Genomic DNA, 14,538 nt, shown 5'->3' on the forward strand with positions numbered 1-14,538 from the left:
AGCCATTATTATGAGATATTAAGCCATTATTATGAGATATTAAGCCATTATTATGAGATGCTAAGTCATTATTATGAGATATTAAGCCATTATTATGAGATGCTAAGTCATTATTATGTGATGCTAAGTCATTACTATGAGATAATAAACCATTATTATGAGATATTAAGCCACTATTATGAGATAATAAACCATTATTATGAGATGCTAAGTCATTATTATGTGATGCTAAGTCATTACTATGAGATGCTAAGTCATTATTATGAGATATTAAGCCATTATTATGAGATGCTAAGTCATTACTATGAGATAATAAATCATTATTATGAGATATTAAGCCATTATTATGAGATAATAAGTCACCATCATGAGATGCTAAGACAATATTATGAGATACTGTCATATTTATGAAGCGCTAAGTCACAGTAATGAGATGCTGTGTCATAATTATGAGGCATTAAGCCATAATTATGAGATACCAAGTCATAATTATGAGATACTACGCTATGATGACTGGATACTGACTCATAACAATGAGATACTAATCCATCATTATGAGATACTAAGTCATAATTATGAGATACTAAGCCATAATTATGAGATATTAAGCCATTATTATGAGATACTACGCTGTGATGACTGGATACTGGCTCATAACAACGAGATACTAGGTCGTAATTATGGAAAACGTTCTCCTAGCTCTATATTTTGATAGGAACGGGTTCCCGGCATTAACCGTACGCCGAACGTCGTTGGGTTCCACCGTAAGGGGAAGTGAACGAGGGCGCGATGGAAACGACTGGAACGAGCCTCTCCGGTCAGATGGTCTGTAGATCAGCAGCGCAGCCGGCCATAAACCCCCGAACAGCAGAAGCGCGGCTGAGCTGGGAGCTGGAGGGAGCCTCCCCGCCTGCACCACCTTCACACGAGACGATGAGCTTCTTATTGTGAGTCCCGAGAGTCGCTAGCGCCTGTTTTTGTCGAGAAACGGCCCGAAAACGTCGGTGTTAGTTACGCCTCTGCGCTACTGAGCTAAGCCGTTAGCACAACAAGCTGCTGAGGCTCCAGCGCTGCTCAGCCCGGCTGGCCGCTTCGCTGGGAGCTGAGGGAGCAGTTCGACTAATTTGACTCTTAATTAGACAGTAAATGTCTTAAATCTTCCCGCTGATAAATGTTTTTTTTTCTAAGAAGCTGAAGCTTCTGATTCGCCAGCTTGCTCTTCGAATTGTCCCGTTCCACCTTAAATGGCGCAGCAGTTCCATTCTGGCGCCTCAGGCGTTATAGCACTAACTGCGGCGTCTTTTAAGGTGGAACGGGACAATTCGAAGAACAGGTTGGCGAATCGGAAGTCAACTTTTAGCCAGCTGTAGCAGCGTTTGGGTGGCAGTGTCTTATGTAATGCCTGTGTGTTGCCGTTGAACCGGTAGCCCTGCTGGGAAAACCCATAGAAAGCATTGTGTTTCTGTTGGTTCCTGATGGTGTTGTAGTGTGTTATGGCTTTTCTGATGGGTTGTTATCGCCGTGTAAAGGATGCCTAATGGTTTAACAGGTGACCAGCTACTGATTCTGGATTCCTAAAGGGATCCAAAGGTATTCTCCAGGAATCTGATGGTCTCTATTGGAGTTTCTACATTTATTGTCCACTTTCTCAGCCCCGCTGACCGCTTAGTTTCACTCTGTAGTTACAGTTACAGACTGTAGTCCATCTGTTTCTCTGTTACCCTGTTCTTCAGTGGTCAGGACCCCCATGGACCCTCACAGAGCAGGTACTGTTTGGGTGGCGGGTCATTCTCAGCACTGCAGTGACACTGACGTGGTGGTGGTGGTGTGTTAGTGTGTGTTGCGCTGGTCTGAGTGGATCAGACACAGCGGAGTTTTTAACATCTCAGTGTCACTGCTGGACTGAGAATAGCCCACCAACCAAAAACATCCAGCGACCTGTGACCCCTGATGAAGAGCTAGAGGATGACCAACACAAACAGATGAGCTGTCGTCTCTGACTTTACATCTACAAGGTGGACCGATGAGGTAGGCGTGTCTAACAGAGTGGACAGTGAGTGGACACAGTGTTTAAAAGCTTGGGCAGCACTGCTGTGTCTGATCCACTCGCACCAGCGCAACACACACTAACACACCAGAACCACGTCAGTTGGCTGAGAATGACCCACTGCCCAAACAGTACCTGCTCTGTGAGGGTCCATGGGGGTCCTGACCACTGAAGAACAGGGTAACGGAGTATCAGAGAAACAGGTGAATCGTAGGTTTTAGTGTTGTGGCTGATTGATGTGCAGAGCTTGACTGGACTCTGGAAGCCTGCACTGTTGATTGGTTTGAGCTGACCGACCTGAAGTTGGCTGAGAAATCAAGATCATGAGCTCATTGTCTTTGCGGTCCTGTCGGACAGGAAGGAGGACTTGGACGGAGATGTTGTGAGGAAGCAGTGCGTGATGTGAATATCCCATGACTGCTCTCTCAAGACATGTCACATCATGAAAAGGGAACTGCTTTTCTTTCCACAGCCAGCAGCTCAGCAAATGGAGCTGTTCTCTGAGTAAACATCCCCCGAGCCGGGGTCGTTAAAGGGCCCGCGTCCCGGGAAACCGAATTTCCTCTTTTTTTTTGGGATAAGAGCTCGATGTAGGATATAAACATCGTTAAAGGTTCTAAAAGTGCCAGTCCGTAATGTCCATACATGCAGGATAATCAGCAAAAGTGGCCTATTTTTTGCTGTATTTGTGATGTCACAAAGGTGAAGCAATGAAAAACGAGAAAGAGAATAAAAGTGGTAACAATATCGACGTGTATTTACCTCTCCATGTTCTGTATTATCACTCATTGGCTGAAGGCTGCTGTCTAGCCCCGCCCTTTCACGCTGAAGTTATATGGAGTGCTTCAGTCTGCTTTTTGAATGAGACAGTCAATCAGAACAGAGCTCATTTACATATGCCAGTCTTAAAGGCACAGTAACAAAAACAGCCTGTTTAATTGTCGGAGTAAGAGGGGCTGGAAAGTGACCATGGCTGTTTTTGGTTCATAAACCCATGTATAAGTGTTTGAATATAACTCTCTCTCTCTCTCTGTCTCTCTCTGTCTCTCTCTGTCTCTCTCTCTCTGTCTCTCTCTGTCTCTGTCTCTCTCTCTCTCTCTCTGTCTCTCTCTCTCTGTCTCTCTCTCTGTCTCTCTCTCTCTGTCTCTCTCTCTCTGTCTCTCTCTGTCTCTGTCTCTCTCTCTCTCTCTCTCTCTCTCTCTCTCTCTCTGTCTCTCTCTCTCTGTCTCTCTCTCTGTCTCTCTCTGTCTCTCTCTGTCTCTCTCTCTCTGTCTCTCTCTGTCTCTGTCTCTCTCTCTCTCTCTCTCTCTCTCTCTCTCTCTCTCTCTCTCTCTGTCTCTCTCTGTCTCTCTCTCTCTCTCTCTCTCTGTCTCTCTCTCTCTGTCTGTGTCTCTCTCTCTCTCTCTCTCTCTGTCTCTCTCTCTCTCTCTCTCTCTCTCTCTCTCTCTGTCTCTCTGACCTCCTTCTCGTCTGTCTGCCTGTGTTTTTCCTCTCAGTGGAAATCGCTCGTCTAAGACGTTCAAGCCGAAGAAGAACATCCCGGAAGGTTCTCATCAGTATGAGCTGCTGAAACATGCGGAGGCCACGCTGGGCAGCGGGAACCTGCGGATGGCCGTGATGCTGCCGGACGGAGAAGACCTCAACGAATGGGTGGCTGTGAACAGTAAGAGGGAGCTTACGTGCACTTTTCTTCCCTGTTTAGTCGTTTACATTTCCTACCTGTTCTCACACAATGCTACCAAGCTGGGAGGGTGAAGGCTAGAACTTCCCCTCCTCTGAGACCCGTGATGCTTTTACTATTAAGCTCAGCGGAAAAGCCATTGGCTCCATGGGGGGAAGAAGGCAGGAACGTTGTCACAGGAATTGATTTCACTTCTATATAAACACCAATAAACAAACCAAAAAATAACAAAGTCTTTGTTAGAATGAGAATACGAATATTATAGTGTTTCTTTGATGATGTTAGTGGGTGATTGGGGGGGGGGTAAAGCTCACATCTGAATGTGGAACAGTGAAACCATCACAGTTATTACTGCCAATATCAAAATCATGCTGGGATTTTATATGAATTGTTTCTGACTCATAACTCATTGAAAGAAGCGGCGAAAGTGCAAATTTTAAACTTTCAGTTTGGACCACGTCTGTGTGTGTAGAAGAGGAGATTGTTGTTGAACAGTCTTGTTTTTCAGAAAGAAAAAAATATCCTTTCAATGAAAAAACGGTCAAAAGAGAATTCAAACCAAATGCAAATCTACTTCATTGTGTAATGAACTATGTGGTTTTTGTAACTATGTAATTACATTTTAATAGCAAAGCAAAACCGCAGTAGTGACTCTGGGGTCTGCGTTTAGAAACGTTCACCGTTGGCGAACCCCAAGTTGTGTTAACGCTCTGTAGATTTCATGTCGTCTGCATGTCTGCTGGCACGCCGGGTTGGCCGGAGCTCTCCAGAGCACTTGGTCCTTTCAGATGGTGACCATGGCAACTGGCCATAGATGAAAAGGCAAGCGTCACTTTGGCTGACCAAGTTCTTCAGCGCTGGCTCTAGGATTGCTTTGGATGAGAAGAATTCACTGAAGTGTTGTCGGTGTCTCGTCATTCAGATTTGGTGAATCGATCGTGAATTCGGTGGACTGGATGGCTAATTCTGGATTTTTCTTGCATCATCGTTTTTTTCGCTGAACAGTTGTGGCATGTTGATTTTTCATTGCTTTCACGTCTACGTTATGAATTACATTTACATTTGTCTCACATTTAGTATCACCAGTTCTTTCCCTTTTCAAGTCAAAAACATGCAAACATGTCAAACATGTTTATTGCTTTTTTTAAACAAGACAACTTTACTATACTCAAATCATCATAAAGTACGTCCTCGTCATCTTACAAACAGACAAACATGGGGTGATGCCAGAGTAGAGCCACTTCTTGTTCTCTTTACAAATTCTCACTGTCTGTGTTTACATGCAAAGATTTTCTCCAATCCGATTGAATTCATTCTTATTACAGATTCAGACTGAGGTATTTATTCTCACTCTGCTCAACAATCTGATGAAAATCCCCGTTTACATGTGCACTACAAGTAATCCTATCCAAAATGATGTGCATACATAGAGGACCGCTTAGTGTAGACGTTACCATGCCAACCAGTCAGAGTGAGATGAGCAGCAGTGAGCAGTGCTTGTGTTTTTAACTGCTTTAAAATGACGTCAGACTCAGGAAAACGTCCTTCACACGTCCTTATTAAAGAAGGCCGAGAGGAAGACGTCGTGCTCTGAGACGCATAAGCTGGACGTCCGTCCCACCGCCGTCTTTTAAAGATCAGAGCATGAACTTCGTCTCCTCTGCAGACCAGCTTCTGCTCCGCTGTGTTGAACGGTATGAACTCTCACTGTGACGCGACGCTCATGCAGAACGGACTGAAACTTTCCGATAGGGAACGTAATCGGATGCAGGCATTTACACGGATGTTATTCTATTTAACGGATTATTTACAGGATTACCCACCTCGATCAGTCAGATAGAAACTGTGTGAATGGCCTCAATTGGACTAGACAATTCCGACTGACGGGTTTACATGAACTTGTTCTATTCCAGTCAAGCTATTAGTCGGATTATTAACGGATTATTAGGCTGCATGTACACGTGGCTGATTTAAGATGCCCAAAGCATTAAATGCCTTTAAAAGCTATCTCAGAGAAAATGATTGGTTGCAAATACTTTGCCTGAGACAGTGTTTTTCCATATAAACTCAGAAGACTCGTGTAGGTTCTCTGGTGGTTCTGGATTGTACATAAAATGTCTATATTTGTGTTGTAGTCATGGTAACCCCTGGTTCCCATCACCACCACTGTAAAGACGTCCGAGTCTCTACAATCAGCCATTTCACTACAAACCACTCTGAATGGCACCGTTCAAGCAGTTACTTGTGTTTTCTGTTGCTCAAATCAAGCTGATATGTATCGTCCTATATCGGGTGTATCTCTCTAAATATTAAAACCTATAGAAAAATACAGAAAATGTACTGTTGCTGTAAAATCTAGATGGTTAGGGTGAACAAAATAAACGGTTAAATTCATTGTTTATCGGTTTTCTACTCTTTTCTGAAGTAAAGGCAGTGTGTGAATCAAGTAGCCACATGGGAAACTGGCGTTACCCCCTCCTCCTCATCCTGTCCCCATAAATGCTCATACTACTCAATCATTCTCTGACCCCACAGGAGGAGCTACACCTCACACAGTGCAAACAGCCTGTAATTATGAACTATGAGGGTCAAATGCGCTCTTGCTGACCGTGGCCGCCAGGTTTGTACTGCTGCTTGCTAGCGATCGTAAAAACGCTGGGACTTAAACAGGGAGTCGTGCAAAAGTGTAAGCGCTGCCGATCTGATTGTGTCCTGTTCTGAAGTGACCGTGTGGAGCTCTGCGCTGAATCTTAAGTAGGCCGCTTTGTCCTGTTCTCCGTTTCAGTGGCGCAGCCTTATTTACACAGAGACACACAGTCCGGAACCAGAGACACTCACACGCACACACATACAGCTGATGGACAGTGTTTGACCCCAAACAACACCCCCACCACCCTCCGGAAACACACCCACCCAAACACACCCTCTTTGAGATTGTTTGTACAGCTTTGTTCCCATGAGAGGTGCATGGACACCAGCCTTGGGCTTCTAACTGATATAGTGTAGCCTAAAACGTAGATTACAATATAATTAAAGTTTCTACAGTGGGGTCCAAACCTCTCAGACCACTAGTAGGAATGCTTGTTTTGCTTTTCTGGTTTCATAGTTTTTCAAAGTTTTTAAATTGGAAATGATGTCGGTAACAAGTTGGATCTTACCTCAGTATCTAAAGTTTAAACATGAATTTCAGAATTTGGTTCAGCGTGTCCTTCTGTCGCTTTAATGGCACTCGGGCTTCCAACAACAGCGACATAAGAATCCTTGGGCAAAACCCCGAAGTCCGTATTCTCCTACGACTGTAACAGGATTATGAATGTTTTGCATGCTGTTCAGTATTCAGCTCTGGCTGTTATTGCTTTTAAACGCACATGTTAGAGTGTCTGTGTTGTGTTTTGCAGCGGTGGACTTCTTTAATCAGATCAACATGCTGTATGGGACCATCACAGACTTCTGCTCTGAGGACAGCTGTCCGGTTATGTCAGCGGGACCCAAGTAAGCCTGTGTGTGTGTGTGTGTGTGTGTGTGTTAGGCTGGGTGTACAGAGACCCTTCTATATAAATGGTTTGGAACCTGTACACTACAGGACGAAATGAAGAAATGTCAAAACTCAGCAGAAGAATATTTATTTTAGAAGGATGATTTTACTGGGAAGCTGCTTTGAGACGACGCCTCTTGTGAACTTTGACTGGACTAGTCGTTAGCCTGCTCTGTACTGAAAAAGTCTTGTTGTTTGAATCGGGTGCTCTTAGGTGTTGAGGCATAAAACTCACTGAGGACAAAAAGAGAGGAAAACTCTCCAAACCACAGCACTCCTTTATTGTACTGACATGTCCTGTCTGGACTGTTAAAAATGCCCACATGTAGCAGCTCTTGAGGGTGGACAACATGGACAGGCTGCTGACTAGCTACAGCTGCTACAGTAGAACCCTACGCTGGCCACTCGTGATATTTTAAACATCTGGTATTTACATAAATTGTTATGCCTGTATTGATTTAAAATAAACAATAATTTGGTGGGTAACAAGCACACCAACACCACACAGGGGTTAAATACTTAGCCACTTAAATGCAATATTCAGAAAACACAACACAACCTCCAAGTGACAAATATGAAGAGTACAAAGCTTTTCATCATTGGAAACAGCATTTAGCATTTATTTACAAACATACCAACACCGAAATGAGGAAAATCTCAGTCATCACTGAAATAGTCACTTTAATTGCGGCCGTAGCTTCGCCAACATCTGGCACAACCGTGTCGAGTCATATTTCACCGAAAAGCTTGTAGAGGCAGGACTGTCACATATTTCCCAGGCTAACACAAAACGGTTTATATCAGCTTTTCTTTACATATATTAATATTTATTTACATATATTCATATTTATTTACATATATTCTGACGGATTGTACTGAAGGATTTCCTAATATATCACTAATAGCTTGATTTGCTTTAGATTTTTTACCACAAAATGAGCTGAAAAACGTGGATTATGGTTTCTTCATTAAAGAAGAAAGCAATGGGATTTTGCACTTGGCATTTCCATGGTGGAAGGGGGTCCTTGGGTGACCCCTGGGGTGAATTTCAACAGCCCTGCGACTTTTCAGTAAAAATTGTGGTCCAATATCTGATATTTTATATGTACATATCTTCATATCTTCATTTATTAAATATCATATTAGGACTAAATCAAACTGTAGTGGCATCTAAGAGAAATATAGCATTTATTTGTAGATGGTCACATGCAGTAAAATGAGTAAAATGCAGATGTTTTAATGTAGGAGCCCAGTGTCACCTGAACATTCTGCTCTTCTGGAGTTTAATAAACATGTCATGAAATATCAGTTTGAAGTATCGGCCAAATCTAAACATCTGTCCGACGCTGCTGCTTCTCTTTTTATGCAGATATCTTTTGATACCGATATAATTCTGGTATCATTGCGCGTCCCTGATTTCCAGCCCTCTGACCCCGACCTTGTCCGATCGCGTGTCTTTATATGTGACCTTCTGTTTTGCACCAGACATTTTCATACTTCTTGGCTTGAGAGGACCATGTGAATGTGCAGGAACGTTCGCTACTGACATAACCATGCTATAAACACGCCATGGCAGATGCCACAAACTGTCATGACTTGTTATAACAGATTAGCGGTGCTTATCATGTTTGACGTTCTGACACCTTTTAATTTTTGCAATGTGGTCTAGTTAACTTCATGACATATTGACGTTTGTTATGACAGTTTACAGTAATGGCAACGTGACAGAATCTGTCATTGTGGCTCATGACAGCTACAGATGCTACGACATGCTTATGGCATGGCTATGTCTGTGTTATGGAGTCGTGTGTGTGTGTGTGTATGTTAATGGACGGCTGTTCTCCTAAACAGATATGAGTATCACTGGGCAGACGGGACCAACATCAAGAAGCCAATCAAATGCTCTGCTCCAAAATACATAGACTACCTGATGACCTGGGTGCAGGACCAGCTGGACGACGAAACACTCTTCCCTTCCAAAATAGGTAAAGAAAATACTGAACAAACCTTTAATAAGCGCTTAGATTAGAGCAGATTAGTGATATAGAAGGCTGCAGTGTACAGGTTAGACTCCAGCCAATCACACGGTAGTTTATGAGGGCTGGGAGTCCGGACTAAACCTCCGATCCACATGAGAGTTTCAGTGGGAGTTTTGTTGAATCAGGCCATTCACATGATGGAATTATAGTAGAGGCCCATCTTTATCCAATGTTAGGGAGCGATGATGAGGCGGACGCATATGTGAAAAAAAGCAACATTTATTAGGGGCAAATCCGGAATCAGGGTCAGAGAGCCAACACGGATAGATGGAGGGACAGACAAAATAAAAAGGAAAACAGGCTAGACACAAAAACAGAGACTAGGACCAATAAGGCCAGAAGAGACTACACCAAACAACACAATACAATACAATATCATACACTACAAAGACCAGCAAACAACTAGGGAGAAACACAGGGCTTAAATACAGAGACGGGTTAACGAGACACAGGCGAACGCGATCAAGGGTGGAGTTTAGAAACAAGGGGGCAGGACCGGGAAGAAACAAAACAAAAGCACATGGAAGACTGGGAGGGGCCAGTAGTGACAATCCCGATCACATCAAAGGTGATTTTAATATACAGTGGATGTAAAGAGTCTACGCACCCTTTTCAGTATGCCAGGTTTTAACAGGTCAAAACCAGCTGTAAACAAAGTGACCGCTGGGCCCTGATTGGTGCTCTGGCTTTGCGCTTCTTTCGTTTTGACATGTGACGTTTTTATACACACAGAAACCAAAAGGAACGACAGATTTCTCAAAATGTAGGAGGAAAAAGTCTGATATTAGACTCTGAAATGTAGTGGAGTGAAAGGAAAAAGTCGCCCAGAACAGAGAAACTTCAGTACAGATACACCAAAAATACTAAAGTACAGAAACTCATTACATTTACTCAGTTACTCAGTTACTCAGTTACTGTGCAGCACTGACTGAATGTAATTTTATCCGTATTGTGCAGGACGTGTGTAGAATAGTGTGGTGCTGAGATAAAACGCCCATGTGCCCGTCTTTCTCCTCCTTCTCTCACTTTCCTTCTCTCTCTCCAGGTGTCCCCTTCCCTAAAAACTTCATGTCTGTGGCAAAGACCATCCTGAAGCGTCTGTTCAGGGTCTATGCTCATATTTACCACCAGCACTTTGACTCGGTCATGCAGCTACAGGAAGAGGCCCACCTCAACACCTCCTTCAAACACTTCATCTTCTTCGTACAGGTCGCTCAGCCTCTTCGTTTCTCTGTTTGCCCACTTAGGTCAACTGAACACTCATTAAGATCAAAACAGTATACTTGAATATTATGAGATAATGTTATTACTTTGAGATGCCGTCACATTAATTTGAGATCATTATTTTGAGATACCACGTGATGACTTTGACAGTGTCTCATTATTTTGAGGTAATATCTCAGTAGTTTGAGATACTATCTCATTATTTTGAGGTACTGTCTGAGATATCTCATTATTTTGAGGTACCGTCTTGTTATTTTTGAGCTGCTTAGTTGTTATTTTGACAGTAATTATTTTAGGACACTATCTCATTCATTTGAGATGGCACGTCATTAGTTTGAGATACCACGTGATTACTTTGACACAGTGTCTCATTGTTTTGAGGTTATATCTCAGTAGTTTGAGATACTATCTCATTATTTTGAGGTACTGTCTGAGATATCTCATTATTTTGAGGTACCGTCTTGTTATTTTTGAGATGCTAAGTTGTTATTTTGACAGGAATTATTTTAGGACACTATCTCATTCATTTGAGATGGCAAGTCATTAGTTTGAGATACAGAGTGATTACTTTGACACAGTGTCCCATTATTTTGATGGAACATCTTATTAGTTTGAGATACTAAGGGATTATTTTGAGATTCTGTCTCATTATTTTGAGGTACCATCTTGTTAGTTTGAGATAGTATCTTAAAATAATTACCGTGTCATTCATTTGAGGCAGAGTGATTATTCTGAAATACTTTCTCATTATTTTGAGGTACGGACTCCGAGATACTAAGACATCAGTTTGAGATACCGTCTCGTTATTTTGAGGTATCAAGTCGTTGTTTTAAGATACTAAGCGATTCATTTGAGATACTAATTGTATTCTGAGACGGAATATCGAGAAAGCATCTCGTTATAATGACTTCACAATTCGGTTACCAGTATAAATGTAGTATTTATTTATAGTATATTCTATTTTTATAGTTTTTTTATTTTATTTTAAGTGATGGGGACCGTCTGTCCAGCTTTGCTTTGCTCATTGCTGTGTTTCTTGTCTTTTTTATGTCTTCAGGAGTTTAACCTGATCGACAGGAAGGAACTTGCACCCCTTCAAGAGCTAATTGAGAAACTGACAACGAAGGACAGATAGAGAGAGACAAGAGGAAGAAAGAGTGATCCCTCCATCATCTTACCGCTCTCCATCATACGCTCTGCCTCTCTCTGCCTCTCTCTGCCTCTCTCCGCCTCTCTCCCTCTCTCTCCGTCTCTCTGCCTCTCTCTCCCTCTCTCTCCGTCTCTCTCCGTCTCTCTCCCTCTCTCTGCCTCTCTCTGCCTCTCTCTGCCTCTCTCTCCCTCTCTCTGCCTCTCTCTGCCTCTCTCTCCGCCTCTCTTACGCTTTGTACAGACGCCCTTCCCTGATTTGTACTCTATAGCACACGCTAAGCTAACGTTAGCCGGGCAACAGGAAACGCTACAAGAAAACAAGTTAGCGCGATGCTAATGGCTGTAAAGGGAGTGTGAGCTGGTCACTCTTAACTGGGCGATATATTCTGTTGTTTTGTTGCTTTACAAGGAAGGAAAAGTGTTTATTTTCTAACCTCGAGCCTTCAAGTCGTGTTTAGTTTCGCCCCCTTGTGGCCGCTCATCGTTATTACGACGTATCCACCGGTGAGGCTGCGCGACGTGCTCGTGTCTCTTCTCGGAGGCGATCTGGGTTATCGGTGCAGGTGAAGCTGACAGCGAAAGGATGCCATACAGATGAATATATGAAGTCTATTTTCCTATGCAATTACTGCTGTTTCGCTTATGTTAACGCTCAGCAACACTAGTCATTAATATTCGGTTCATATTTTCTCCTTCGTTTCTCTGCTTTCAGTTTATTGCGTTCCTTTTTTTTTGTTTTTAAATGGACAGGATTGTGATATGAATATGATTTATGCTGATTTAGTTTAATGCGGATTCCTTGGTGTTGTATTAACAAGCACAGATCCTCACCGTTAGTTGTGTTATGTTAGACGAGCGTTGGCTCCGCGTGGAAAGAGCGGCTCGCTGCAATCTACACTTTAAATACGTTAATATTTAATAGAGCTGTTAAAATCAGACTAACTCAGGACCGTTGGGGCCAGAGCTGGTGCGGTTTTCCGTCAGCGATCGGAGCTGCCGACGTGTGGACTGTGGCCCTCTGTAGTTAGTTTTGTAGATCTGACATTGGAATCGCTGGTGGTGATTAAGTGGCCATGAACGCTCGGCGAGTTTATCTCTTTTAAGTGTCTGGTTTTGTTTGTAGTTCTTGTTCGTCCACTTTTACTGACCACTCTGTTTGTTTTAGTTTATAGAACACTATCTCTCTTTCCTTAGCGGGTTCGTTCGTTTACTCTGCATTGTTTAACGGTTTAACCTTAACAGCTATTTTTTCCCCAGGAATATTACAGCAGGTGTGCCAACTGTTATTGGAAACTTTTAAATATTTATATGAATAGCAATGTTTGCCACTGGGAGATAGATAGATAAATAGATAGATAGATATATTTTCCCTGGATTGTATAATATTTAGGGCATTTTTGTTTAATTATATCTAAATGATATGTACAGCTGCGGCAGCTGGAACGAGCGTTTTACAGGAAAGGTTACCGATGATTGTTTTACAGTAATAAAATGCTGTACATTGGCAAGTAAAAATAGAGTGGTTGGGTTTTCAATTCCATTTGTGGTGATGAGTGGTGCTTATGACATGATGGGATAACTTGGTGGGGGCTGAGGGGGGGGGGGCTGAGGGGGCGGGGTGTGGGGGGGTAATATGTTCAATCCTTGTTTTTCTTAAGATATAATGGAAAAGTTTGATGTCGTACATAAACAGTGCTAAAATGTCAAAGCCCACCATTTGCTCCCCTGTCCACACTAGTCCACACTAGTCCATACCAGTCCATACCCGTCCATACTAGTCCATACTGTCCATAACAGTCCATATCGTCCACACTAGTCCACACTAGTCCATACCAATCCATACTAGTCCATAGCGTCTATAGCGTCCATACCAGTCCATACCAGTCCACACCAGTCCATACCAGTCCACACTAGTCCACGCTAGTCCATACCAGTCCATACTAGTCCATACTGTCCATACCAGTCCATACTGTCCATATTGTCCATATCAGTCCATATAGTCCATACTAGTCCATACTGTCCGTACCAGTCCCTATCATCCTTACCAGTCCACACTAGTCCATACTGTCCATACCATTCCATATCGTCCACACCAGTCCATACCAGTCCATACTGTCCATACCAGTCCATACTGTTCACACTAGTCCATACCAGTCCACACTAGTCCATACTAGTCCATACCAATACCGTGGAAATTAAGCTGATTTGAATTCACTGGTTTTGTGATGTCACAATACATTTACATATGTCTGCCTATTCAGTCTGCAGCAGTTAAGCTCCGCCCACTCACACTGAAGTTACAAGGAGTGTTTCAGACTTTTAGACTGCTTTCTGTGCATTTACATACATCAGTCTTAAAGGCACAGTAACGAAACCAGCCTGATTAATCTGAAGGGATAAAGAGAGGTTGGGAAATGGTCCTAAACACGATTTATGACTGGATTTGTGACATAAAACCACTCAGACATGATCAGTGGAGCTCAGGTGGTAAAAAAATACAATGCAAGAAAAAGACATGGTGCTATTTATCAATGAGCAGAAGTGACATTTCAAGTGTTTCTCAAAGCTCATTAAAATGAAGCTGAATCGTTGAGACCAATGGACAGAAGCCTCAATTTCATCTTGAAAATAAGATATTTTAGCAACGTACTTGTCAGAACCTGAGGTTTAACAGTATAAATGAATGTGGGTTCTCTGTTAGACAAACATCAGATCACTGTTGCCCTTCATACTGGTTAAAATGAGTTTATAAATGGTTATTAATCACGTCATAAACACCTTATAATCATCAATAAGCAGCTATAACACTTCAATAAAAGGTCTATTGATTGCCTAATAGTGAACCCACGTTCATTTATACTGT

At 42.6% G+C, this 14,538-nt stretch overlaps 1 protein-coding gene across 1 annotated transcript; it reads left to right on the plus strand.

Moving 5' to 3' along the window:
* The first annotated feature begins 774 nt into the window (after nucleotides 1-774).
* On the plus strand, nucleotides 775-13,190 carry mob1bb (MOB kinase activator 1Bb). The gene is made up of 6 exons (XM_017717982.2): nucleotides 775-947; nucleotides 3,544-3,710; nucleotides 7,127-7,220; nucleotides 9,115-9,248; nucleotides 10,348-10,511; nucleotides 11,584-13,190. The coding sequence occupies exons 1-6, from the start codon at nucleotides 790-792 to the stop codon at nucleotides 11,659-11,661; spliced, it is 795 nt and encodes a 264-aa protein (XP_017573471.2). The 5' UTR covers nucleotides 775-789; the 3' UTR covers nucleotides 11,662-13,190.
* The last annotated feature ends 1,348 nt before the right edge of the window (nucleotides 13,191-14,538 follow it).

The sequence above is a fragment of the Pygocentrus nattereri genome, chromosome 16 (assembly GCF_015220715.1).
Source record: "Pygocentrus nattereri isolate fPygNat1 chromosome 16, fPygNat1.pri, whole genome shotgun sequence".
Lineage (NCBI taxonomy): Eukaryota > Metazoa > Chordata > Actinopteri > Characiformes > Serrasalmidae > Pygocentrus > Pygocentrus nattereri.

Excerpts from the sequence above, each read along its gene's own strand:
- mob1bb (XM_017717982.2), top strand. The coding sequence starts at position 790 with ATGGAAACGACTGGAACGAGCCTCTCCGGTCAGATGGTCTGTAGATCA. Across the intron at positions 3,711-7,126 it reads CGAATGGGTGGCTGTGAACA|CGGTGGACTTCTTTAATCAG; the intron begins GTAAGAGGGAGC and ends TGTGTTTTGCAG. Across the intron at positions 10,512-11,583 it reads ACTTCATCTTCTTCGTACAG|GAGTTTAACCTGATCGACAG; the intron begins GTCGCTCAGCCT and ends TTATGTCTTCAG.